At 37.4% G+C, this 27,613-nt stretch overlaps 1 protein-coding gene across 1 annotated transcript in view; it reads left to right on the top strand.

The window, feature by feature from the left end:
- The first annotated feature begins 3,196 nt into the window (after window positions 1-3,196).
- The window catches only part of LONP2 (lon peptidase 2, peroxisomal), a 48,366-nt gene continuing 23,949 nt past the window's right edge, over window positions 3,197-27,613 (top strand). Inside the window, exons 1-10 of the mRNA XM_049805250.1 lie at window positions 3,197-3,477; window positions 4,489-4,723; window positions 5,519-5,650; window positions 6,982-7,104; window positions 8,007-8,170; window positions 9,720-9,814; window positions 11,911-12,169; window positions 20,140-20,281; window positions 26,271-26,421; window positions 26,935-27,061. Of these exons, the coding sequence (XP_049661207.1) occupies window positions 3,245-3,477; window positions 4,489-4,723; window positions 5,519-5,650; window positions 6,982-7,104; window positions 8,007-8,170; window positions 9,720-9,814; window positions 11,911-12,169; window positions 20,140-20,281; window positions 26,271-26,421; window positions 26,935-27,061 (1,661 nt within the window). The 5' untranslated portion in view covers window positions 3,197-3,244. The remainder of the gene's footprint in view (window positions 3,478-4,488; window positions 4,724-5,518; window positions 5,651-6,981; window positions 7,105-8,006; window positions 8,171-9,719; window positions 9,815-11,910; window positions 12,170-20,139; window positions 20,282-26,270; window positions 26,422-26,934; window positions 27,062-27,613) is intronic.

Below are 27,613 nucleotides of genomic sequence, written 5' to 3'. Positions count from 1 at the left end.
GAGAATTCTGGATTAAGAATCCTGAGGGGTTTTTCATGATTGTTCTGATACACTGTATACTTGGGGTATGGTTCTTCAGCAACACCTATTAATCTCGGGTCTTCAGGGGGAGAGGAAAAAGTTATGTGAGTTTTACAGATATAAAATACACACAACTGTGAGTTGCATTATTTTTGGAGAAAGATGTCTTGCAGAAGATCATTATTGCAAAATTATTAGTATGATCTTGTCAACAAGTTCAGGAAGAGCATTGCTATCCTTTCAGTCTTTGAAGGACGTGAAATGAATAGGACCACTTGTGTGCTTAATGTGAAAGAGCTGGTTTTGTACCTGGCTGAACTGGGATCTAAAACAGTGCCCATCTGTTTTAGTCAATGAAAATTCTATAATGTCCAGTTCTTGTGTCAGTCCAGCTTCAGAGACTGAAAGCAGGAGATTCTGCAGGGCGCAGATTTATTAGGTGGGAATCACAGGTGCACTATACCTTCCGGTATAGTATTCGCTGTCTTGTACCATACCACATTGATACCCATCTCCATCAGTCAGGTTTGTGCTGCATCCATACCAAAGTATTAGTACTTGAGCTGTGTGAAGTGGTGCTATATCCAGGAGTACAAACTTCCGGCTTGATTTCATAAGAAGGCAATATTAAATGGAAACTCAAAGACGGTATTACCCTCTTTATATGATATTTTGCAAGACCAGTACTGGAATACTAGTTATAGGCTACCCACATTTTAAGGAGGATGAGATTTCATTAAAAAAAATAGAAATATGGCTAATAGAGAAGCTCAAAGTTAAGCTGTGACTTGATCATGGAGTATTGGTCGTGTTGACAGAGGAACGATTATCATAGTAGGCAACTCTTCAATCCATTTGATACAACAGAAACCAGAAATCTCTGGAAACTGAGATTACAAGCAGAGTGTAAATTTTAACAATGTAATCAACTATGGAAAAAGATACCTATAGAGGTGTTAGATTCTCTGTTACAGTCAGTCTTTAAATCAAGGCTGAATGCCTTTAAGAGATTCAGTGTAACTCGGATACTGTGGACTTGATGCAGAAGTTGCTGGTGAGAGTCAGAGGAGGTCAGACCATGTGGCAATTGTCTCTTCTGATCTTAAATCCTCCAAGTTGGAGGCACAGAATTCTCTTAATACAAGGCTGTTTCTCCATGTATCAAGAAATGTTCAGCTAGTCCAGAAAAAAGTTCTGAAAGGCTGTTGTTCAAATGTGATCTGGCTGTATTTAAGCAAAAAAAAAATCTGGGCAATCACGTACTATCTAGGCATAGTAATCAGGATGTGGCCCTATTGTATTGCACACTTAGTAAACGCAGTAAAGTACAGCCCTGGGTATTAAGAATTGTTCAGTAGAAATTGAACGGAATTTTAAGCAATCATTGAGGTTTTTGATACAGTTCCAGAATGAATTAAGAAACTGTTTTTAATGACCATAGGGACTAGTCATCTCTGAGGGAGGGAAAAAACAGTAGCCTGAAAAATAAACATGATAAGATTGGTAGATTCTTTTTAATGAAAAGACTCAGACGGAGAAAATTCATCAATAAATGTGATGAACATATGTTTAACCTTTAGGTTTGGTTTGTGTTCACATTCCAAACTAATATCGAGACGCTTAAACATTTGTGTGTTGAACATATGTTTACAGAGTAATTATATTTAACATCAGGAAGTTCGCAAAATACTTTCCATATTCCTGTGTTATGTGCCCTTTTGTATTAGTGTTTTCTAAATGTCATGTTGAATAGTATATTAAATCCCAGCTTCTTCCTAAGGTACCTGAGGTGGCTGCTTTAGAAGATACTTTTCTCAGCTGTAATAACTTCCTGCATTTAAATATATTGTTAGTATTTCCATATATCCTGTTACCTTGCATTTTCCAGTAGGCCAACAGATTACTTTATTAATAAACTGCATGATTAAGCAAGTTTTTTACTGTAGGTATACCTGTGCATTTCAAATTGTCAGTTTGTTGCTACTGAGATTTCCCCTCTGTACAGAACTACTTGTGTTCAAAACATATTGTGCAAGTCAGTGATTAACAAGAGATTGGCTAATGTAGTTCATTACATTATGCAATTTTGATATTGCACCTCTTTTCACCGGGGGGGGGGGGGGGGGGGGGGGGGGAGAAAGTTTCTAAAACCGGCTTGTTCATCTAAAGCCTCCCTAGGGCCTCAGTTCTCAGAGCCCTTTCACCTGGGCAGGCTTTTGCAGGACTGATCATAGTGAGCTATGGCCTTGGCTGATACCTCCAGGTCTGCTGAAAATAACTATATTGCAGTAAAAGTCCCACGGCATTTGGTGAGGTCCCAGGCTCTGTCTCTGCAGGTGGCCTGCCTGGCTTGGGCTGGGGAACAGGGAGCGTCAGTGAGTGCTTTGCTCTTGACAGCTCCCCAGCCCTCGGGGAAGGCCCTGACTTCGGGCCCCTGCCCTGCAGAAGAGATGTGGTATCCTGCATTTCCCCCCTTTGGTTTAGGGCTGCCTGGAGCACTGTGAAGAGCACCTGCACTAACCCGCGCTTGAAGAAACAGGGTCCTGAACCCTTCGGACATAAGCACAGGTGCAGGAGAGCAGATTATTGTGAAAACAAACAAAAAAGGGATTTCACTTAGTAACCATCCCCTTTAACAAATGATAAATTCGTTACCCGCTCCCTCTCCTACCTCAGACTCTATAGCACTTTTTCTTTTACAGAGAAATTAAAGCCTGCATAAATTCTAAGTGCCAGCCTGACACCTGGTGGTTGAGGCAGCCACAGCGGCACTCAGGGGAACTTCTCGGCCGACACCCGCAGCGGGCTCTGTCTTTTAGAAAGAGGGAAAAAAACAACCAACCAACCAAACAAACAAAAAACCCAAACCAAAACCGAGAGCGAAAGATTAAAAGTGAGCGAGCTAGAAGTTACTTTACTGTACAAGGCCCGGGGGGCCTGTGAGGCCAGGCCGCGGAAGCCCCCACCCCCACCCCCCCCCCCCAACCCGAGGGGGTGGCGGCGGCGTGTCACCCCCGGCGAAGGCCAGGCCGGGGTAGCGCCCTTGGCGGCGGCTCCCGTCGCTGCCCCGCGGCCCGGCAGGAGCCAGGTGCGGGTCGCAGCGCGGAGTGTCCCTTCCGGGCGCCCGTAGCGGGGCGGGGGCGAGCCGCGTGCCGAGGCCGCCCGGTGGCGCCGGTGTGTGGGCGGCGCGCCGGCGGAACGGAGCGGAGCGGAGCGGGCGGCCATGGCGTCGGGCAGCGCCATCCAGATCCCCAGCCGCCTCCCGCTGCTGCTCACCCATGAGGGCGTGCTGCTGCCCGGCTCGACCATGCGGACGAGCGTGGACTCGCCGCGCAACATGCAGCTGGTGCGCAGCCGGCTCCTGAAGGGCACCTCGCTGAGGAGCACCATCATCGGCGTCATCCCCAACACCAGCGACCCCACCTCCGACTGCGACGACCTGCCCTCCCTGCACAGGTGCGGCCCGGCCCGGCTCTCTCTGCCTGGAGGCCTCGGACGCCGCGCCCTGGCGCTCTCGTTCCGAGCTGCCGCCGTACGGCAGCGCGCTGAACCTGACCCTGCCTCCCCGGCCGGGGGACGGTGCTGCCCCGAGGCGAGCTCGCCATGTTGTCACCTCCGCGGGGGCGCTGGGGTCGCGGGCGTGGGCCGGGCCGGGCCGCGGGGGCGAGTCTTTTCTGCCCCGCCGCCGTCTGGGAAGGGCTTCTCCCTTCGGAGAAGGTTCTCTCGCTGCGCCGGACGAGCGGCCGTGGCGGGGGCCCGTGGTGTCGGGGACCGCCTGACTGACGTCTGGAAGAAAAGCCTGGAAAGGGAGACCGGGGTGGAAGAGGAAAATGGGGTCAAAGAACGCAGGCCAGGAGCATTAAGGCTGTCGCAGTTGTTAACGACAACATTTTTCACCCACTAAGTAGCATGGATAGTGACCTAGTTCACGTAAAATGAAAACAAATTGTATTTCTGTGGGATAAAGCATAAGTAAAACTAACATGCTGCAACCCTTGCTCTCAAAGCTTTATCACGTCAGTGGACTGACTAAGGTTTTGCAAGAAAATAACTTCTGTTTGATATCTGCTTAAACAGGTACACGTGATCCAAAAATGTTTGTTCAGTGAGGCCGACAGTTTCACTGAAGAGCTGTAAATTACAAACGCTCAATTTTCCAATGTGTCCAGATTAAGCTGAAATGTCAGGGTTCCTGTCCACGGCGAAATCCATGAAATTATTTATGAAAAAATTATATATGTTTCTAAATCAGGTGACTTACATTATCTTAGTTTTTCAGCTCATTCATTTTCAGGTTTTACAGTTTGGTTTTGCAATCTGCGTTACAAAGAAAACTGTATAATTTGGTTGCCTTTCATGGTAAGAAACTATGACCCAGAAGGCTTGATTGCTTCTTGATAAGGGAGGGGCATGCAAAAATGTTCTGTGGAAGGTGACAAATAATATGAAGATTTGATCTGTTTTTAGGATTGGCACTGCTGCCTTGGCAGTTCAGGTGGTTGGTAGCAACTGGCCCAAGCCACATTATACGTTGCTGGTTACGGGCCTCTGCCGATTCCAGATCCTGCAGCTGCTGAAAGAGAAGCCGTATCCTGTTGCTGAAGTTGAACAGTTAGATCGACTTGAGCAGTTTACTAATCAGCACAAGTCTGAGGAGGAACTTGGAGAATTGTCAGAACAATTCTACAAGTATGCAGTGCAGGTAAATTGTTTTAATTCCTGTGTATCGTATATCAATGTATTTATGCATATATTTGGGGGTTTTGGTTTCCTATCTGCCCTTCTCTTTCTGTAGTTCTTATATTTTTCAGTGACTGGTAGAGTTTCAGTACTTCTGCTACAAAATATTTTTGTTACAGCTTAAAGTTCGTGTGGAGTTCCAGGGTGTCTATACAGCTCACTGTAGGACGAGTCTGTGTATGTTAGTGCTATGATAAGTTGGTATTATTTCATATGTAGCAATACTATAAATACACTCTAGTAAAAGAAGTACTTTTGATTCATTTTTTCCTAGGATTTTATATATATATACACAATGGGTTGGGTTTTTGTGAGGGTTTGGTTTTTTAAAATTTTTGAAGGGGGGAAAAAACCCCTCTAGAGCCTTGATTATAAAACATGTCCCCAGGTATAATGAATTTGAGTTTAAAGGATGTACAGAAAAAGAGTCATCGTAGTGTTAAGATAACTGAGAAAGTTTTTAATCAGGGTGTGTGTGGGAAAGTAAGAGGTTTAGGCATTGAAAAAAGTGCTGCAAACAATGATGGTATTTTTTAACTTCTTAAACAAGCAGAAAGCCCAAAGTCTTGATTGACCTATGCTGAGTTAGTGCCTCTTCTGTGAACTTTTTTTTAAATTTATTTCAGTAGCTTTTTGGCAAAGTACCTAGACAGATTTCATACTGAAAATGCAATCCTTTTTAGGTCAGATACTCTTTTAAACAACTTAAAAAGAAACATAGCAGCCATGAGTATTGTTCATTTTGTGTTCCTTACAGTTGGTTGAGATGCTGGATATGTCTGTTCCTGCAGTCGCAAAGCTGAGACGTCTTTTGGACAATCTGCCTAGAGAAGCTTTGCCAGATATACTGACTTCTATCATCCGTACATCCAATCAAGAGAAGCTTCAGGTCTTTCATTCTTAAACTTTTTTAAGGGGAATTAGGCATTTGCTAATTTTTTTACAGTTAATCACTTTTAGGTAATTTTGAAATTGCTTACACTTGAGACTGCACAGCAGTAATGTTGCACCAGAAGGTATTTGTGTTACAACTGAGTATGAATAGTTGTAAAAAGTTTTTGTAGTGTTGTTTAAAGTGTTTATATATCTATATGTCAGAACTCACCTAATAGGTTAATTAGTTAGCATTGGAAACTGTTCATTTTACTAAACAATAAGTACAAGGGAAGGACTTCCCCTTCTCATGGTAAAGATGATAAATCTTTCTTCAAACTGTGTTGAAATCTTGCTTAGTTGTCACAGTTGACAGATCGTTATATGTCTTTTAGTACCAACAGCTTCAGAACCAGGGTTTTTTTTTAATCTTTTTAAAAACATCTTGAAGTGTGGGCTTTTTTAAATATTGAGATACTGGTTAAATTTGCATCATATGTCAAAATAACTTTCTGTAAAAATGATGCCTATGGCTTGATGCTTACTAGTCTGATTTCTATATTTGCTTGCTGTGTTCAGAAGTTTTGTTGTTCCTTTTCTTTTGCCACTGCCAGTGCTGCATGTTCAACCTTGAATTGAAAGCATAACTTAGGTTCTTTCAAAGAGAACAAATAGAAATTAACGCAGTAATTTGAAGTGAAGGTGTGTACTGCAGCTGAATATCCTGCTGGAGGAAGGTACATTAGTCATTAAATTTACCATGTCCTTTTTTTTATTAGAAGTGCTAAAGAAAAGAGCAGCTAGTGGAAGCTATGGAAATACTGAAGAGTCAAATTCTACCCATTTCCACATATCAGCTTCATTAAACATGAAAATGGAATAGTGTATAAAATTTTAAAAGCCAAACAAAATTAAAAAATGCAAACCAAACAAAAAACCCCTTAAAACATAAAGTGATTACTTTTTTTTCTGGGTTAACCAAGGAGATCATGCTGTAACTTTTAGAGGGCTAGCCCTTTCCTGAGACTCAGTAATTGAAAAAATAGAATACTCATAGATGCTTGCCACAGAAAACGCCACTGAAATATTAAGACATTTTAAAAACAGACAGGATAAAAGAGGAGGTTTTTTTATTTTGGAGTGCTTTCTGGTGTTGGCATCCAGAGCCTTGAGGCTAGATTTTGTGTGCTGTATTCTCATTGCTTTTCTTGCTACCTTTTTTTTCCTAAACCATCTATTCTGTACCTCTGGTCAAAAGACAGTAACAGTACCCTCTGTGTTACCCTCCCCCAAACTAATGATCCATCAGCGTGAACTTGTTGGCTGCGTATAACTCCTTGCTTTTAGATTTTAGATGCTGTTAGGCTGGAAGAACGGTTCAAGATGACTATACCATTGCTTGTTAGACAGATTGAAGGCCTGAAGCTGCTTCAGAAAACAAGAAAGCCCAAACAGGATGATGATAAAAGGGTATGGACCTTTAAATGTGGGATACTTAAACATCCTAAATAAGTATAAAATGCACTTTTAAATAGGCTAATGAACATGCAAAATTTTAGTCTGTGCAAAGTTTTAATCTATAGCCATAACGTTTCACGGTCAGTCTGGAGTTGCAGAGAACACACAAGCTGGCAACTTTGGCTGTTCAGATACCTAAAAGAGAAAATATTATTTTTAAACGGCATAGTCTTTATATTTATTTATTTAATTATTAATCTGAGCACTTTCTGACATTGAATAAATGCTCAGGTTCCCTTAAAGAGTCATTTGATGCCCAGTTTACATGCATGGTATGCACACACTGAGTTTTGGCCTGTGCAGTGAAAGGTGTACCTTTTACTAATGGCATTGCAGATGAATGATAGCTTCTGAAATACAGATAAAGAATGTGTGTTGTAAAATGTAGCTTGCTAAACTAGGGCAGCTTAGACTTTTGCTGCATCTAACTATACTTATACAGTTCAGTAAACAGGAAGTAACCGAGAAATTAAAAAAGGTAAGAGAGAAGACTTATGCATTTTGTAAAGATTAGGCTTATTCTGCTTAATATGACGGGCTACAATGCCCAAAAAAATCACAAATAACTCTTTTCAGTTTTGTTCTTGTCTTCTGTTATCTGCTACTTTAGGGTAGATGATAAATGCACTTAGGAAATACATACAGTAAAATAAGAACTGTAACTTTTTGAAGTAGTACCAACAACACTTTGCGAAGTTATTTATTGGATTAATATCTTCTGAATTTTTCTTTGAAAGAGGCGCTCTCAGCACCTTGCCTGTTTTTGTCATGGTTTCCATTCAAAGCCAAAGTACACACCTTATTTAAAAAACAAAACCTGATACTATTCTCTGGGTCTGTTTTCCATTTTATAGGTTGTAACTATTCGTCCTAATAGAAGAATCAATCACATTCCAAGCACTACCGAAGATGAGGAAGAAGAAGAAGATAATGATGATGTTGTCATGCTGGAAAAAAAGATTAGAACATCCAGTATGTCAGAACAAGCTCTTAAAGTTTGTCTTAAGGAAATAAAAAGGTAGGAGACTTTCAAATGGTGATTTCTTCTTACTTTATTTTTTAAAACAAATCTTGCATTAACCTTTTCTTATTTGATGATATGTTTGTGTTGATTGTGTTTTGGAAATGATTTTTAAAAATTTAGTAGAGTGCTGTTTTTTGCTTATACATTTCATCCTTTTGGAACATCAGAGGTGATGACAAAGAAATAGGAAGTCTTCTAGATATGGTTTATATATTAATATAGCATTAAGCTGTAAGCTCTAAGCCTCCATGTTATGAAGTTAAGATACAAAAAAAAAAAACCTAAATAACACTGCAGTTGTTAATAATAAATGAATAAACTGACCCAGTTATTGAGTCTTTTTTCCCCTCTGTTTTTCTATGGTGAGAGGGTAGCTGAGCTATCCATGGTTAGCAACTTCTTTTTCAGTGAGGATGCATATATCATGGTGCATGGGTGCATGCATTTTGTAGGCATAGGGAACTGACTCTTTTCCATTTGTTTGTATCCTATAAATTAGCTATTATTATGCAAAGGCAATCTCCTAATTGATGGAGTAATCAATTAGGAGTAAAAGAGCTTGCTCTTTTATTATTATGGTTGTCAGAAAGTAAGAGAGTATGCTGATGACCTCAAGTTAGCTAAATATCTACATAGAATCATAGAATCATTTTGGTTGGAAAAGACCTTCATGATCATCGAGTCCAACCATCATCCATGCCCACTAAACCATGTTCTGAAGTGCCTTGTCTACGTGTTTTCTGAATACCTCTGGGGATGATGACTCACTCACTTCCCTGGGCAGCCTGTTCCAATGTCTGACAACCCTCTCAGTAAAGGAATTTTTCCTAATATCCAACCTAAACCTCCCTTGCTGCAACTTGAGGCCATTTCCTTTTGTCCTGTCTCTAGCCACCTGACAGAAGAGACCAGCACCCACCTCACTACAACGTCCTTTCAGGTAGTTGTAAAGAGCGATAAGGTCTCCCCTCAGCCTCCTCTTCTCCAGACTAACCAGCCCCAGTTCCCTCAGCCGCTCTTCAGAATACTTATGCTCCAGGCCCCTCACCAGCTTTGTTGCCCTTCTCTGGACACGCTCCAACACCTTGATGTCTTTCCTGTAGTGAGGGGCCCAAAACTGAACACAGTACTTGAGGTGCGGCCTCACCAGTGCCAAATACAGGGGAACAATCACCTCCCTGCTCCTGCTGGCCACACTATTTCTGATGCAGGCTAGGATGCCGTTGGCCTTCTTGGCCACCTGGGCACACTGCTGGCTCGTATTCAGCTGGCTGTCAACCAGCATGGCCACACCTTTCTCTGCCAGGCAGCTTTCCAGCCACTCTTCCCCAAGCCTGCAGCGCTGCATGGGGTTGTTGTGACTGAAGTGCAGGACCCGGCACTTGGCCTTGTTGAACTTCATGCAATTGGCCTTGGCCGATCAATCCAGCCTGTCCAGATCTCTCTGTAGAGCCTTCCTAATCTCGAGCAGATAGGTGCAGGTGAATCCTACTTTGCAGTTAATTCCTGGTTAGCCTTATGAATTCTGTGCATATATTTCCAGATTAAAGAAGATGCCTCAGTCTATGCCGGAATATGCTTTGACAAGAAATTACTTGGAACTGATGGTAGAGTTGCCATGGAACAAGAGTACAAAAGGTAAACCCTTCTGGGTTTTTTTGTCACTTGTGCAGACATTTTAGGATGAGTAACCATCATATAAACACTGTGTACTTAGTTTTGTCTTGCAAATGTTTGTGTCATTGTCTGGTTGTAAAAAAGTCATTAATAGTTACTGGAGTCTTACGGTCTACCTGGCTTAAAGTAAGACCTGTATACTGAGTAGCCTATGTAGCTCAGTTGTCCATCTAAGAATGTGAATTTTAAAAGCATTAGGAATATCTACACTGAAGAATGAAGGTGATATTACTTACCATCTGTGCTAGCATGTATCTGAAATAATACAGAAAAATGCATCTAATTACTTTTATATGTGAGACAAAAAACTTTTGTACATTTATGTAGCATTAATCTTGCTGAAGAAGGTTCTGGTATGTCTTAAGTTAATCAAGTTTGGTAAGGAACAAAAGGATGAAAAAGCACAATTGTCATTAATTTTAATAATTACAACTTCAGATACAATAGAAAAACTGAGTATCATGTCAGCTTTGTACCATGGTTTTCAAAAGTTGTGAGTAGAGAGCGATACGGTTTTCAAAAGTTGTGAGTAGAGAGTGATACTATTAATATGGGAACAGTATGCAAAAATGGAGAGTGTAGAAAACCAAACATGGCTTTTTCTACTGACCAACACAAGTGGATTAATTGGGCAAAATGACTTTCCAGAAGGTGCACTGCTGGAGAAAAGTATTTTAATTCCTTCTATCAGCTACTGAAGAATGAGGCTTTTGAATGGCATTTAAAACAATCTGATTTTAAAAATAAAATTAACATACCACACAAACAGAAACATGTCTATCTTTTGCCTTCTCAGTATGCATGGTGATGAATTTTTGGCTGTTTTGAACTAGAGCCTTGGCTGTTTACAAATCTTGTAAATATTTTCTTTAATCATTAAATTGTAAAAAGATCTGCCTACAGATCTTTGCAGATCTCTATGGTTTGTTCAAAGAATCCCAACATGAGTTAAGTATTTGTTGACTCTCATGTCCTAGCAGAATGGTTTTTTTTGGTGAAAGTTGCTCTTTAATCTTGTAAAATTATGCCATGTCACATGTAGTTCAAAGTTTTTACTTTAAGCAAAGTTGTAAAGTTTGTATTCATATTCATGTGAGTGATGCTTTGGACTCTATAGCTTCAGTGAATAAAAATATACATGAGTATAAAAATAGAAAATCCAATAGAAAATTATGATCATTACTGAATTTTTTGTTTGGTAGTTTATTACAGAAATTTACTTGGTTGATGATGAGAATTTAACTACAACTGTTTGTACTTAACATATGCACACTCACCAGTATAAGGGGTCTGCATCTGGAATGCATAGAATTTGAAGTGTAGGTGGGTGGAGAATTGATAGGCTTCACTGCTTCCTGCCTGCTCTCTTTATGCTGTAGAGCAAAGGAGAATACAGCTGCTTTGTGCCAGAAATTCCTGCTCTGTGCAAAGCATTAGTTACTGTCAGTTGGTGAGGCCTGACCATTTATCTCAAAATATGGTAATTGTAAAAAAAAAAAAAAAAAAAAGATTTTTCCACACCTAGTTTCACATGGGTATTTTTTACAGTGCCAAATCACTTTGTGTTGCATAGCAAGTAAAGCCTGCCCTTAAAGCCAGTAAGATCTTGCTCTGTTTGCGAGGTAGTTATAGACTCTTGTCATAAGTAGATGTTGAAGATACAGGGATGAATTTGTCTTTAGAGAAGACCTTACAGGATAGGACTTATTCCTGTGAGAAAGCAAATACTGAAAAATTTGCTTATCATTGAATTGCTGTTCTAGAATAGACACTAAGTTCATCTGAAATAGATTTCAATGTGACACAGTGAAAAGGTGCGTTTTTAAATTTTTCATTATCAGTACTATGATCCGTGTAATTTATGTCTAATTTCCTTATTAAAGGAGAATTATACCTTTGTTTTAGGAAAACATTGTGTGAAATATGTGTGTGTGTCAGGGGGATTGCATTGATGAACATGTTTGAGAATGAGTTTTTCTCTTGTATTGTAGAATAAATTCTTTCATTTTTTTAAAGGTAAATGTGCTAATATCTTTTCTGTTGTCAATGATTGATAGATCGCCTTGAAATTCGTGCAGCTCGAATTCTTTTGGATAATGATCATTATGCTATGGAGAAGTTGAAGAAGAGAGTTTTGGAGTACTTAGCTGTCCGACAGCTTAAAAACAACCTCAAGGGACCCATTCTTTGTTTTGTTGGGCCCCCAGGAGTTGGTAAAACTAGTGTTGGAAGATCAATTGCAAAGACTTTGGGTCGAGAATTCCACAGAATTGCTTTAGGAGGAGTCTGTGATCAGTCTGATATTCGAGGCCACAGGTAACTACTTCTTCCTTTCCTAACTGCAATTTTTTTCTTCTGTTTGTTACAGAATGTATTGATTATTTTCATTGTTTAGCTAATACAGAGAAATTTTGCTTATTTCAAACAATAGTAGTTATTAATTGATTTTTCTTGGTATTCAGTGGTATTCAGGAGAGAATTTTAGTACTGGGAATGGGTGTTTAGTGTTGAGATACAGCCTTTATTCTTTTCTCCTGCTGCTACCCTTTATTGTCATACAGGACAGTGGAACTTAATCTTTAGTCATCTGGGCACTTTGAAGTAAAATTCAGTAGAAAGTCTAATGCAAACTCTTAAATGTTGGATCTGATTTTTCTACTTTTTAGGAGGGAGGTAAAGATTTAGTTACACAAAATAGTCTGTGAATAGCAATGCATTACTTTATAACCATTTTTGTTGCTAAAACAGGAGGAGAAACTGAGAGTAATACTTAAAAGTTGCTAGAGGATAGCAGCTGGGTTACTTGGTATCTCAAACTTATTAGTGTACTATTTTCCCATTTCAAAAGGAAGTTTATACAAGGATGCCTAAGCTGGAAGATTTCAAATGAGATTTTTTGGGTGACTTTCCTTAGGACTTTTTTTGATCTTGCATTACTTTATGTATCTAATTCTTAGTCTTTTAAACCATTTGTTCATATTAGTCTATACCCCATTCCTTGCAACTGGAAGCATAATGAATGGGTAATGTATATAAGTAACTGCCAAACATCAGTGCAGCACTCTTGGTCCCTTTAAACGTATTTTATGCTTATTGCATACAGTATAGGAAATTTGGAATAATGAATTTATTAGTGTTCTAAAGATCTGTAAAACTACTTGGGTTTTGTTTCTTTTAAAGTCATATTATTGAATACAATTTCTCCTTACAACAGTAGGTAAATTATTGTGGATTAAAGCTGTCAGTTATTTCTTTGATGCCATGTAGCAGTTTATTTTGCCCAATGGCTATGCTGCTACTTTCAATCATCAAATACACCATCATTCTTTCTTCAATTCCAGGTTATTTTGTAATTTCTTCTTGTTTTCAAGGCATGAAAAGGACCTTGGTATTCTTACCACTTCCCTAGGTAATTGTAATGAAAACTTAAAAGTAATGCCTTAATTAAAGTTCATTTTGTAGTATCAGGCTTCAAACTTCTGACTGTGTAAGCTAGTTGAGTGTGTGAATACAGTAGAATGTGGAAGCTCACAGCCCTAGCTGGAGGGAATGTGGAGACTCACTGGGAAATCTTGTGCTTAACATATTCATAAACTTATAGTAATCTGGAATATAATGTATTTCTAGGAATCTGTAATATAATATACTGCTGATCACTTCTTAGACCAGAAAATGAGACATGAAAAAGTAACAAAACGGTGATTTTTGTACTTGATGATAACTTGAAAATTCAGAGTTGTTTCATAAACCTTTAGTTCAGCACCCTTGCTAAAATGAGCAACGTGTTTATTCCTGTGCACATTCTTCTGTGGCAAATTTGCAGGAGGTTTGTTTTCCAAAGTGTTTGACACTTACGTAGAGTTCGTAGCTTGAAAGAACATTTATAAGTTTTTTTTCTTAGTGTAGTCAATATACCCAGCAGCCACTGGGGGTTTGTAGATACATTTGTTTTTCCGCATTGGTTTTTATTGCATAGCAGCACTCTGTGCATGTGTGTGTGATTGTTTTGCAAACCTTTGTAATAGCTGGCCTTTTTACCCATTTACTTACTAATGGAAAGTGAAACTTTGTCCTCCTCCATCACTATTTATTGTTCCTGTAATCACTGTTTAATAAGTAAGAATTCTGATGTTTCAGACTATTTACAGCATGGATCCTAAAAACAATTTAAAATGTTATTCAACATGTTGCTATTCAAACTGAAACCACTAGAGGCTGTTGAATACTAAGTGTCATAGACATAAGTAACTTCCAGGGCAGAGCAGGACTGAAGCCTTTCTAACAGGGAAACCACGTCTGTGAAATTGACGTTATGAATAAAACTGTCATCAACTCTTACTCAAGTGCCAGTAATTCCTTACTGTTTTCCCTTCTTTTGTTTGGTTTGTTTGGCTTTCTATCTTGTACTTAGACCTAATAAAGAATAAAGACAGCTAGAGTCATGTGATACTGAGGCCTTTTAAAACTTTTAAATTCGGGGGTTTGTGGCTGTCACTGTAGTATTTTTGAGGGCATTATTAAATTATTAATGCATGTTAGAAGATAACCATTATAAATTTCATATTAAAAAAATTAACTTGAAATTAGCTGATGGGAAGTATTTGATAAGACAGTTTGTTTTTCATCACAAAGGAAAATACTATCTAGAATTAGCAAGAGTATCATTTGGTTACTCTTCAACAAACAAGAGTATAGTTTAAAAACAAACTTTAGAGCAGTTAGTATGAGAAGTCCCTTGTAACAGACTGCTTTTGCAAGTTTTTGATAGGTAAAATCAAGACCAACTGTTGCATATTGATTTTTTAATTCTGCTTCACTTTTTTTTTTCCTGCTTTTCTGCTTCTCAGAATAAGATTTAACCAAATTAAAAACTACAGCTCTTCTGTGGCCCTCTCTCTGTAATGTACTTTTGAATTAATAAATCCTTCAAGTTATTCCCAGTCAAGTGAATCTATGTTGTGCATCTGGTGGCAGTGATAGAGAGGAATTACAGAGGTGGTCTAAAAGTAGAGGAGACATAGGCTGCTGTTCTCTTGAGTTTTACTGTTAGGTAGGCTGATTTTCTAATATGACATGTTAGGACCCATTCTTTCTCTCCTAAAAGCTCCTTATTAGGCTTTAAGGCTTAAGTTAATGATTCCATTAACATTGCAGAAGAATGATACTATATGTACCTACTAATGTACTAAACATTTTAATGAATGTACTAAATACACTAGAACGTTACAAAAGAGACTGTGGTTCAGTTTCACTTTCAAGCAAATATTGTCTGAAATAGTACTCAGTTTGGCCTCTTATTACTGTTGTAAGTGAAAAATGCAGACTGATAGATTCAGCAAGCAAAATATGTTAGGTGGCAGCAGGGTGGGGAGTGGTGTTTCAGTAAGTGTGCTGTTCTGTGTGATGTGTAACTAGGGCAACTGGAAACACCCAGTTTTTGCCATTTTAGTGTGGATCATGTGCCTGCAGCTGCTCTTTGTGAGTCCTTTTTTGATTGGGTGAAGAGTAGCAACTACTGTTCTGCATTCCCAAAATGAAATCATCATCTTGGTACAAAAACAGAACTGCTTTATCAGACATCCTCCAGCTGTTGTTTGCATTTACCACTCATCTATACTATGTGTTAAAGTTTGCTGGTTTACATTTGTTGTTAACTTTTATTAAAAAAAAAATAAAATTTAAATAACCAAACCACCCTGAAGGACGACTTAGAACTTTTCTCCAAGGAGCTTGCTGCATTTAAGAGCTCCTCATTACTGATACTTTGTTTTATACAGGAACTATATGATCTTCTCTGTTGCATGTGTGTGTGGTCTTCTATTTTTAAAAAGGAAAGATATAATTGTGCCATTTATTTATAGTGGTGCTGGTGAGATCACTGTGAAGCTCTTTTTTTCTCCCTCTCACCTCTATGTGAAGCACCCTTTCTTATATTACCATTGTTTTTCAGTTTCTAGAAGTTTGGATAGTTTACTTCTGGCTTAGGCCTGTGCTGAAGACTTGTTCAGGTGCATCTGTGTGAGAAAAGGTGTGATTCCTCACCAGTACAGAAGCTCACAGCACATGCCTTGTTGCACTAGAAAAAAACAAACCTCTAACAGTATCACCTTTGAGAGGAATAGCTTTGTTATACAACTACAAAGCATAGATATATTTGTAAAGCACTTGAGTAGACACAACATCTGTCCTTGCAAAAAAAGTAAGCTGTGACCTTGTGCAACTAAGTTCAGAAATAGTTTATTTGGTGGCATTAACTTTGTTATCTTTTCCTACCTCTGCAGTTAGACCACCACTGTAGTTAAAAAGAATTTAAAAATTTTTGTCTTTAGAACAGTATGAAGTGAGTCATGTTTTTATCAATAATAACTAGTACTGCTTTAAGGGTTTAGATTCATATACATTCTCAGTTTACATTAGGAGAGCTGACAAGGTTAGATTTCCCACCTGTCTTTCTTGCATTTTCTAGGATACATAGCTCCTAATGATGTGCTGTACAATGCTAGTGGTTTGGTTTTTTTAAAGGTACCTTTTCACTGATTTAAAAATAAATAAAAATATTACTGAATTACAGACCTTCTGTGGCATGAGCTCTTAAGGTGTTTTTTTTTTTAATTGTTACTATGCAAGTGAGATAACCAGGAAACTTGATCTGTACTTCCTGTTCTGAATGGAAAACAGCTGACTCTCTGGGTTTAATGCATAGAGAGAAACAGTGCATCAAAAAATGAGCAAAGCTCCATTATATCATCAAAAAATGCTAATGTAGAATATTGTTCTTTCTCCTTTCAACCCTAGCTAAAATAATGAAAATAAAGAATAACATTGCATTCAGTGGCTACTGTTCACAAACAGCAGTATTCAGTTTTACAAGTTACAAGGCAAAGGTTAATGTCCAGACAGATAATGGTCATATCTGCTTGTAATTTCAGTATATTCTAGTGGTGTTATAAGTAAATATCTGCAGGGTCTGTCTTACCAAGGACTCGTGTTGAGATGCGTTTCATAATAATCATTTAGAAATGAAAACAAGCTACCTATGTATTTTTAAGGTAGAATGCTATGCTATTGTTCTTTGTCATCCTACATATGACATTTGCATTAGCATTCTTTACTTGCCTTGGAGATCTTGAGTCTTTGATTAGTGAAATAGGTACTGGTCCATCTCTAATAAATGAAGATACATCACAGATTTAGTGTTACACATAGGAAGAATGACTAGATACCTAGGTATTTGTTATCCTAAAATGTATAGTCCAAGTTTCTATTTCGTGATACCTGATCACATTATGTAAATAAATTTAAGCATGCTTTTATTTGAAATTTTGTACATCAGTTAAACATTTATATTTATATTGCAGTTAGTTGTTTAGATTTACCATGTCTAGAGATGATTGAAAATACAAATAAGAAGATGACAGTATGAGAGAGGAAAAGCAAGAATAGTCGATTGTCAGGTAGTGAAATGAAGAGCAGAACGTTTCTAGCCACCATGCACTTTTCTCATCTGTTAACCCTAATTCTGTGGAGACTGAGTATTTTGTGGAACTGCTCCGTATTTTCAACAATAGTTCTTTCATTTTGACCTTTGAGTTTCTTGAAGAACTCTTGGATTGTACAGGGAGCCATTTCATCCTTTTCGTAATATTGTATCCATTTCAGTTGGACTGTGGTTTCTCTTTAAGTTTTTGTATACAGTAGTTCATGACCCAAGGCTTACTTTGGACAGGGTGCATTATAAAAAAAATTAAATTAATGATTTTCTGTCACTGTTAGAATGTTTTTCTTATTGCTTGCTTTAGAAGCCACTTAATTTTTATACTCTTAAAACTGTATTTCTCCAAGTTATTGATCTCACTTGACTTGTCATAAGTTGTCTTGAGTATATTTGCTTTTTTCTGCTTTTTCTTCACCACAGGTCTTGATACATTGTACTTCAGCCTACCTAGTGTATGGTTTATTTTAAAATGTTAAGAAACTTGATTGTGTACAACAGTTAAGTCTTACTGAAAGATGCTGTATCTGTGAGAATCTTCCACAAGTGTAAATGTGTCACTAAATACCCAAATCTACTTGAATCTAAAATGACTGTGACTTGAAATCTATTTTCAGGGTTGTTTGAGGGGGAAGAAAACGTATTTAAATCTATTAATAACAACAGCTTTTTTTTATCTCAAGAAAGAAAAATCTCTTCCTGTTTTGTTGTTTTGGGGTTAAGTGCTTCTATTTGGGAAAAACTCCAAAAAAGTTTTTGAAAGTGGTGTGTGTGTGTGTGCATGGGTATAAACAAACAGATTTATTATTCAGAAAATGTTTTGGTACCTAACACTATCCTTTGACCTGTATTGTTGCAGGGAGATGTTGTAGGGAGAGAAAAAGTGATTATTCATAGTGCTTTCCCTTGACTAGAGAAACCCAGTTTACCTTCATTTAGTTTATAAATCAAAGCTGTTTCTTAAAACTAGAGGGAACATAGCTATTTCAAAATTTTATAGAATTTAAAAGGATCAGATAAAACTTTGTGGATATAAAACCACAAGCATGCATTAAAAAAGTATAACATCTTTAAGCATGCACTTGAGAATAATGTACCAAGCAAGAAAGAAGAATGGTTAATGTTTACCTAATTATGTTATCCTGTTACTGACATAAATAGAATATTGAAAACAGTCAGGCTGCATTGTCTCTGAAGCATATAAAATTATTTACTAGTGCAGTAAGCATCTTTTGTTAAAAAAAACCAACACAAAACAACAACAACAAAACCACCACTAACAAACAATGAAACAAACGAAACCTAAAACCACAAACAAAAAAAGTAACAGCAAAAACCCCCAGAGAAACCCCCAAATTGCTACAATGATTAATTTGGTTGCACTGGTAAATGATTCACTTCTGTGAACTTCAGTTCTACTTCAGTCTTGTAAATTTTCTGATTGCATTTTATAGAATCCTTTCATTCTTTTGGTAAGGTTGACTGTGTGCAGATGAGGAATGAAGCTGCATGCTAGTATAGCTCCCCCATGCAGATCCTTGATCTGTAGTAGATGTTATACAGCACAATCCTCAGTGGAAAGGAATCCACTCACTGCAGAGTAAGACTCTACACAAAAGCAGTGAGGTGATAAACTATTGCATGCTGACTGCTCCGGTCTTCAGCAGCTGTCTCATGAAGGTGGTCACAGACAAACTGAAATTCTGTTGCATTTCTGGCTATTCAGAAGATCTTAAAAACTTTTATTTTTGCTCAGATCTAGAATTAAATACAGTAACTACAATTTGTTCCCTCAGTTAAATATTACATGGAACCAACACCATTGCTGTGTGGTTTGAGTTGTTTTTTTTTAATATTTAAAGTATTCTGTAGTATCTTTTGAAATTACTCCCATGGTATTTTTGGTTTCGTCTTTCTAAATGTCATCCTGTTTATTTTGGACTGTATTGAAACAGATCATATGGCAAAGCAGGCCTGTGCTGCATATCTGCTTCGTGAGGGTCATGAGATAGGTACTGTAATTCAGCACTTTATGTATCTCTTTCTTCTTGAGTGACCAGCATTTCATACTCTTAATTTTAGTATTTTGTTTAGCTATGGCACAAGCAGAAAAGGCTGTGATAAATGCAGCAAACAAGGGATATATATGCATATAAAATGTAGTTGGTCTGTGCATTGTGAAAAAAAGGTTTTACCACCTTTGCTGAATAATTTCAGACTCATAACTTTTTTGCTCCATTGCACTGTTCTAGTTTTTTATTTTATGTTGAAATGACAGAAGAAATACAATTATTTTTTGTGAATATTAATTAAAGCATGCTGTATGTACAGGGGACAGTTCAGCATATTTGGAATTTTGCACTAATTTGTAACATGCTGTGTGAACTGTGTTGTGATGACAAAACCCCAGTATCATTATTATTAAAAAGTTAGTATTAATGAGGTTCCCAAATCTACTTCTGCATGTTCATACAGTACAAGGATGCTTGTACTGAATCATGTAAAATGCCTGCAAGCCATAAAGTTTGGATATACTTTAATGCATATGTTTATCTTTCCAGACCAACTAGTGCACCATGGAAGTGGAATTTTCATCTGCTGTTACATTTGCTTATATTAGTTCAGATGTATATTCCATATTTTTATCAACTAGTTCCAAAAAGTTTTCCAAAAAAGCAAGAATTGTTATAATGCTGTTTATTCTTTTATTTTCCTTTAAGTTTTATTTTTGATGTTTCTATTCCCGTTACATGCTTCTGGCCCCTCTTTCCCCATATACATTTACTTCTCACAGGCGCACCTATGTTGGCAGTATGCCTGGGAGAATAATCAATGGACTGAAGACTGTTGGAGTTAACAATCCAGTATTCCTGTTAGATGAAGTTGATAAACTGGGGAAGAGCTTGCAGGGGGATCCTGCAGCAGCCTTGCTTGAGGTAAGGGAAGTTAAATTACAAGCATTGTTTCATTTGTAATTAAAAAGAATTAAAATACTGGACTCGGAAAGGAGGATTCACTGGACAAAAGATAGCATGACAGTGTCAGCTTTTTTATTCAAATACCAGCTACTATGTTTTGACATTGTTGGATTTCTGTCAATTGTGCACAATGCAAATGGTGTTATATAGTTTGCTAAGCAAGATATCTTTAATGTCAGTGATCTGTACTTAAACACAAGGATGTGTTTTGTGCTAAGTGTTTTGTATATTTGAAGACTGTTCAAGCCTTGAACGTTACGTATTTGAGGGACTTCAAGACAATGATTTTTAATGAGCAAATGCTGTTAGCTATAAGAAAGAACTGTAGAGTAGCCAGACAGTAGCTGGACTTTTTCATGTTTTCCCTTTCTTTCTTAGAACAATTTTAATATATTTTTGAAGCTTTTGATGGTACAAGCTTATATTGGAGCTAAGCATTTTACCTAGCATGTAAGATGAACTAATTGCATTGTTGTTTTAGCAGCAATTCTTTAATTAGTGTTGTAATTAACTTTCTGAACTTAAGTTTTTCATTTAAGTCACAGATCCCCACTCCTTTCTGATTATGATGTGGTGAGTGTTTGCTTTCCATGACAGTCCGCTATTAAGTGTGTTTTTTCTGAAATTCTGGGACTCTGACCAAGATATAAACTAATCTAATTTTGAAGTATGTGGTGTAGTTATTTTATGACAAAGAATTTAGAGATGTTAAATTTGGCTTGCTTAAAGACACAAGTAAAATCTAGGAGATACAAGTAAGGACTTTGAATGAGATACTGTTGGAATATTTTGTAAATCCATCAACTGTTGAGATGTTACTGAATGTGCCTTGCAGGTTTCATGGGTCAGAGGAGTATGTAGCAGAGAGCAGTAACGAGTTGCCAGAACCTTCTTTCTGTCTTCTTTTTTCCTGGAGTATGATATATGATGATATCTGAGTACAATTCCTTCTTCCACTGACTTGCTTATTCAGTGGTTTTATTCTAGCAGTTTGCTGGAGAGAGGAAGGAACGTCTCCTCAGCTATGGGGAAGAGACAAAGAGCTTTGCTGTTCCCCAGCATCTTAGTGCAGCAGGCTATGTACATCTTCCTGGGCTAGCACTGATGATGACAGGAGGGAATGAGGAAGGTAGTGGCACAGCACGTGAAACGCTTGAGGCTGTCCAGAGCAGGTGTAGCACTAGTGCACTTAATGGTTTTGGTATTGTGCACACTTAGAATGTCCTTACGCTGCTGTATTTTTACACTATCTACTTCTCTTTTACGTTCTCTCTGGCTGTAGGGGCTACCATCCTATCACTGTTTCAGCTGAAATGCTTCTGTGATTGTTCTTTACCTGTTTCAGTCAAAAGGAGTTGGGTTAGTAAAAGATATTTATCCAAATTTTTTGAGCTAGCCTGGCTCACTTTCACTGAAATGATTTAGGGCATAATCCTAGAAGCACTTCAGTTGTCAGACTTAAGGCGTGGTAACTTCTGTAGCTTGGCGGTTGTAGGTGGGGATGAAAGTAGTTCTGGTAATATTTGCCTACAGTCATTCTAATGACTCTTTTTGACTGACAATGCTTAATACAGTGATTTGAATATGAAAAATGCTACTTTAATTAGGGTGTCATAAGCTCATCTGTATGCTGTATGATTTTCTGCAAATGAAATGTCAATTGACATCCTACAAATGTCATTATTTTCTTCCTGCTAGATAGTTTCAAATTACTGTTTTGACAAGGCCAACTAGTTCTTTGAAAATCATCATATGAACAGGCTATGGTTTGAGAGCTCTGTTTTGATCTTTGCATGTTAACATGAACCAGTAATAATTTAAATGTGCTAGAAAATACCATGGCTTCACTTTTGTAGCTTTTAAAAATGACAGTTATGGTCCTTTACCTGTGTATTTCTCAAGTGTGTAGTACACATTTCAAGGGTGCATGAAAAGCCTCTAAGTGCAAGGAAAACAAGCAGGGGAGTGTAACAAATACTCAAAGGTGTTTTCTTTGTACTTTTCACTTGCGGGACTTTATTTACTCTTTACTGTTAATGGTAATGAGCTCTTGTCTCTGAGTTTGCTGATATTTCTTCTGTCATTTCTCCTTTAGATATTGAACTAAGCTGGCCTCAATCTAGTCAATGCATGGATAAAAAAATATCTGAAAATCAAATTTTGGTAGCTAGCTGACTGTTGTTTGCTAGGCAGTCAAAATCAGTAATGAAGCAATGATTTGGCATTCCTTGGAAAGAGAATAACTCTTCTTGGAAGTGTTCCAATCATGAATCCAGATCTGTACATTAATATTATTAATTTTATTCAACCTTTGCTGTTTCTTTTAATATATTTTTTATTCCCTGTCTTGCAGTAGAGAATTGGCATTTCTGTTCTTCTATCATGTCAAGTGTGTGAGGGCAAATGAAATGAATTTTTTTTTTAATTATTTATGTTTGAATTTTTGATACTTTGTTGCTGCTTTGGGGTGTTTCTGTTTTCCGTATTTTAAAACCTCATTCTCAGTGATATTCAACTCGGCTCCTGCCATGGATTTTTCCAGCTGAGGCTTGTCAGGTTAGCTTCCAACTGTCTGCTTGGGCTGCAGTCTATATGTAAGTCGTAGCTAATTGACCATTAGTTGCATCTGGAGAAGTAATTGCTCTTTTAACGATGTCTGGGCTGCTCTCATGTGAGATCTGTATATCCCTCTACTGCTGTCTAAACATGCTGAAGCAGGTGCTTTACCTCTTCTAATGGAGAACTCATGCCTGGATATAACAGCTTAATTTTCATCTGCTTTTTGTGGTTTATGGTCCATCTGGAATGGGTAAAGGTGGCTGTTATGTAGGAGAACAAACAATAGTAAGTGGTCATCTAACTGGTACATTTGTTTTTCAGACTGCTGCTTCTTGTTTGGTGAGTGCCATCATTAAGTATAAAAGGCACATTCTTTTTTCCTTAATGTGTAGGTGTGTTAAATTCTCAATGACTGTCTTATAGTATATTCAAGGGTATATTCAAGGAGAAAATTGCCATACCCTGTAAGGTTGGAAGCAAAGCTTGATGTTTTATAGTTGCCAAATATGTGTTTAGTTCTAGTGCTTCTGCAGAGTTGTTCCTTAAGCAAAACAGAATGTCTTCCTATTTCCAGTTACTGTTCATCAACAAGGGAATGTTTTAGTCTAAATTTAGATGACCTCTGTTTAAAACAAGAAAACAGAAATGGATCCAAGTGCCTGATAAGTGAGTATTTGTATGCAGGGAAATTAGACCAGGAGCATATCCAGCCAATTAAATGTTCATGGAACTTATTCTGGATTTTGTGGTAATAAAAAGCTGGTACAGAGAAGCCTTTGTATACATGTGAACTGTCAGCCATAAATTAACCAAGATGTTTTGTTCACTGAATGTTCTTTTTGTACTTAATATTTTTGTATTAGTTGAATATCTTTGAAAACTTTTGAACTTGAACTTTAGCACAGATACCTAGCTGAAGAACAGTTCTATTTGCTTTGGAAAAAATCTGTTTTAAATGTATAGGAGTGGTATTGGTTTATGTCTTATTCTAAGAAATAGTTACCGTGACGAAGAATTATTACTCCAGAGAAACTCTAGCCCTTGTAGAAAATCTCAGATAATTCGCCTTTTTAGATATAATCTGAGTTGGTTTTGATTAGTTTCTTTTACCTTTATTGGATAGTATTGTTTGTGCATGAGTACAGCATCAATATTTTGTATATCTTTCTAAATAATATTATAATCACCAGTTTAGCACTTTAATAGTATTTGTAAGGATTTCTAGTTGCAGACTAGAAGGAGAGAGAGATAAACATGCACGTAGATAACTGTTATAAAAAACCAACTTGGTCTGTCAGAATACATTGTTTTTCAACATTCTTGGAAGCAGTAGAAAATTCTTCAGCTAATAGACTGGAATTTTGTGAAAATACTGTGTTACCAGTGTAAAATAAAAAAAAAGCGGGGGGGGGGGGGCGCAGTTGAATTAGAATTTACTGTTTAAATCAGTTTTGAAAAATTTGCAAGAGTAGACTTTGAATGTGAGACTAATATTTGGTATAGATCTTTCTTTGAAGACAGTTTGTAGATGCTGAGCTTGGATACACTGCTTATTGTTGTATCCCCCTACATTTTAAGGCTAGATTGTAGGACTAGTTAAGAGACATCTATAACTGATTGAATTATGCATGTGTACTTGGCTAGTCAGGATACTTCAAGGCTTTTGCATTCATCAGTAAAGAAGGGAGTAAATGACAGCATCTGCCTGCTGAAGAGGGTAAGAAAAGCAGCTTTTGAATAGCTTATAGCCAGTGAACAATAGCATTCACTGAGTTCCAACCTTAGTCTTAGAATTTAGACATATCCTTCAGTATGTTTTAAGATTTCACCTTTAAGGGGAACATATAACTTGTATTTTATTACAGTCGCAATACATTTCCAAATATTAGTCTTAAATCTGTGCAGTACTTCAAAATAAAATCAGAAATTGTTCTGTTTTTAAAAAAGTTCTGCTATGTTTCTGGCATTCTGTAAAAAAAAAGTATTTTGCTAGTTTGTTGTGATCATAAAACATTTCTGTTCTAAAGATTTTTAACTTTTCAAAGACTGAACAGTATTTAATAGTAATGAAAATTCAGAATTGTTTCTTTCATAACCAGCTAGGAAATGCTCAAATTCAGTTTTTTAGAATTATCAACATTGTTCTTGGCTATAATTCAAGTTGCTAAGACAAGGGGTGCATTCCTTTGGGTATAGGCAGATAAATTATTTTGACAGCAGTGTGCTGTTTCTCGAGAGATGCATAGGTCCCATTATTTGTAACATGAGAATTATTCATGTTGGTGTAGCATTGATAATTCTTCATTTGAGAAGGAAAATTGTGGCAGTACTTTAAGGGGGGGTGGAATGAAGGTGGTTCATAGGTGGTGATATAGAAGACAAGTGTAGATTGCTATATACAATGAACTTCCAATTTTCAGCACTGTTAAAAAAACTACAAGACAGCACCTTAGTACACTTGTGATCCATGTATATAGAATATTTATCACCTAATGCACAAAACCAGCTTATTCAAGTAATAGCTTAAATATATGCAAGTGTTGCATTAGTGCACGTAAGTAGTACTAAAAGCAATAGGAAGACAATACTATTATTTAAGCCATAGTTCTACTTGTGCAGTAAAATTTTGAGGTTGGTCAGGCTGTGTGTTGTTATTGAAGAATAACAGTGCTTGTTTAATTTTGTTTCTGTGGTTTTATCACAAAATTTGGGAAAAAAATAAAAATGCAAAGATTGTGTTAGGAAAGCCAGGGCTCACCTAGAGTCAAGACTTACGTGGGATATCATGGGCAATAAGAAGAGCTTCTGCTGCTACATTGGTAGTAAAAGGCTAGACAAAGCTGAGTGAGTGGGGAAGGTGATATAGTAACAGCAGATAAGGCTGAGATAATTTATGTTCTTCCCCTTGGTATTCATAGTGAGATCTCTTAGGTTGGTGTGCTTAGAGTAAGAAGAGCTACCAGGAGCAAATGAGGACTGGAGTCAGGGATTACTTGAGATAATTCTACCCATGGGACCACATGGGCTGCTTTTCCAAGGGTGCTGAGAGTCCTTGAAAGGCCACTCTCTACCATTGAGTAGGTCACGGAGATAGCTTACAGGAGGTACTTGATGACTGGAGAAATGCTGCAGCCATCTTTAGAAAACAGTAAAAAGAACTAACAGGGAAATGACTTTTTTTTTTTTTTTTTTGCACGTGGTGTGGAATGTAGTTATGGTAATCGGAGCAAGGCAAGATACCAAGGGTCAGGCTTTAGTAATGTTCATCACATATTTTATGAATGTAAAGTCAGATTTGACAGATGCAAATGGGATATAATAAAAATGTGCATATTTTATTTACCTCTAATAAAGCAACTGCATCAATTTTGTGTTCACTCTTGTTAAGGTCTTGGATCCAGAACAAAATCATGGTTTCACTGATCACTACTTAAATGTAGCCTTTGATCTGTCCCAAGTCCTTTTTATAGCTACAGCCAACACTACAGCTACTATCCCACCTGCTCTGCTGGACAGAATGGAAATCATTCAAGTTCCAGGTAACAAGTGTTTTCACTAAAGTGGCTATTGCAAGTCCTTAAACAACATTAGGGTGTTTTTCCTGAAACGAAAAGCAGTTCCTTAAGGTAAGCATGCCAGGAATCTAGACTGAATGGCCAGGATCGTTAAAAGAGACTAGTCAGGATGTCTTCATTATGGCCTCTGTCATAAGAATGAAATTTAGCATTGCATTTAGGAAAATTCAGTTCCAAGTATATGGATATATGTTCTGTAACAATATTTTAACTAGTTGTTGTGTTTGTATTCTAACTGGCTGTTGGCTGATGCATCTTTTGAAGATTCCAGTGAATAAAGGGATCTTTGAAACGCTAAAATTCTATTCTTTTTCACATGAAGTTACGAATAACCACAAAGTATCATACTAACAGCCTTTTAAATTATAGCTGGGGTTTTTTGTTAAATTCAATCAGGTACAATTATAAATTGTAAGAAATTTCATTATATTGTAGTGTATAAGCAAAAAATTAGTAAACATGTTTTTTCTTTTGAAGGATACACACAAGAAGAAAAAATTGAAATTGCACATAGACACTTGATTCCTAAACAGCTTGAACAACATGGCCTGACTCCACAGCAAATACAGATTCCACAAGTAACCACTTTGGACATAATTACCAGGTAAATCTGTTATTCATTGTTTTAAATTTAAATAACTTCTTTTTCTGGTAACTAGTAAATCGTTTACAAAGTGGTAACACAAAACATTTCTTAAGATCTATTGTCATTACTAGCTTCAGAATTCCAACAATTGGTAATTCATGGAATTGCTCTTTCCTGAGCTCTGTCTGGCTCTGCTGTCTAAACCAAATCATCCTTCCTTCTCTAGAGAATTCCTTGCTCTGGCTCTCAGAGTGTGGCTCACCATCAGTTGTGTTGACACAATTGGCAAGGCACTATGAATAAACAGAAACACTTGAAGCTAGTATTGCTGCAGTGTTCAGTGTGGGAAGCCATGGTCTTGGCAGCAGACAACCTTTATTTTAAAGAATGAAGTTTTGTTTCTGTCATTTTCACAGAAAAAATGGAAATCACCATTTTGTTTCTTGTGACTTGAGGGGCCACATTTGTCTAAAAATTGGAAATAGGTTGAAAAAAATTAAATAGCTTATATTAATTAGAACTACTTTTTTGTTGGATGTGAGAGCAAAGATATTGATCAGAACATCTTTT

The sequence above is a fragment of the Accipiter gentilis genome, chromosome 7, assembly GCF_929443795.1.
Source record: "Accipiter gentilis chromosome 7, bAccGen1.1, whole genome shotgun sequence".
Classification (NCBI taxonomy): domain Eukaryota; kingdom Metazoa; phylum Chordata; class Aves; order Accipitriformes; family Accipitridae; genus Astur; species Astur gentilis.
This window is presented reverse-complemented; position numbering and strand designations above follow the sequence as displayed.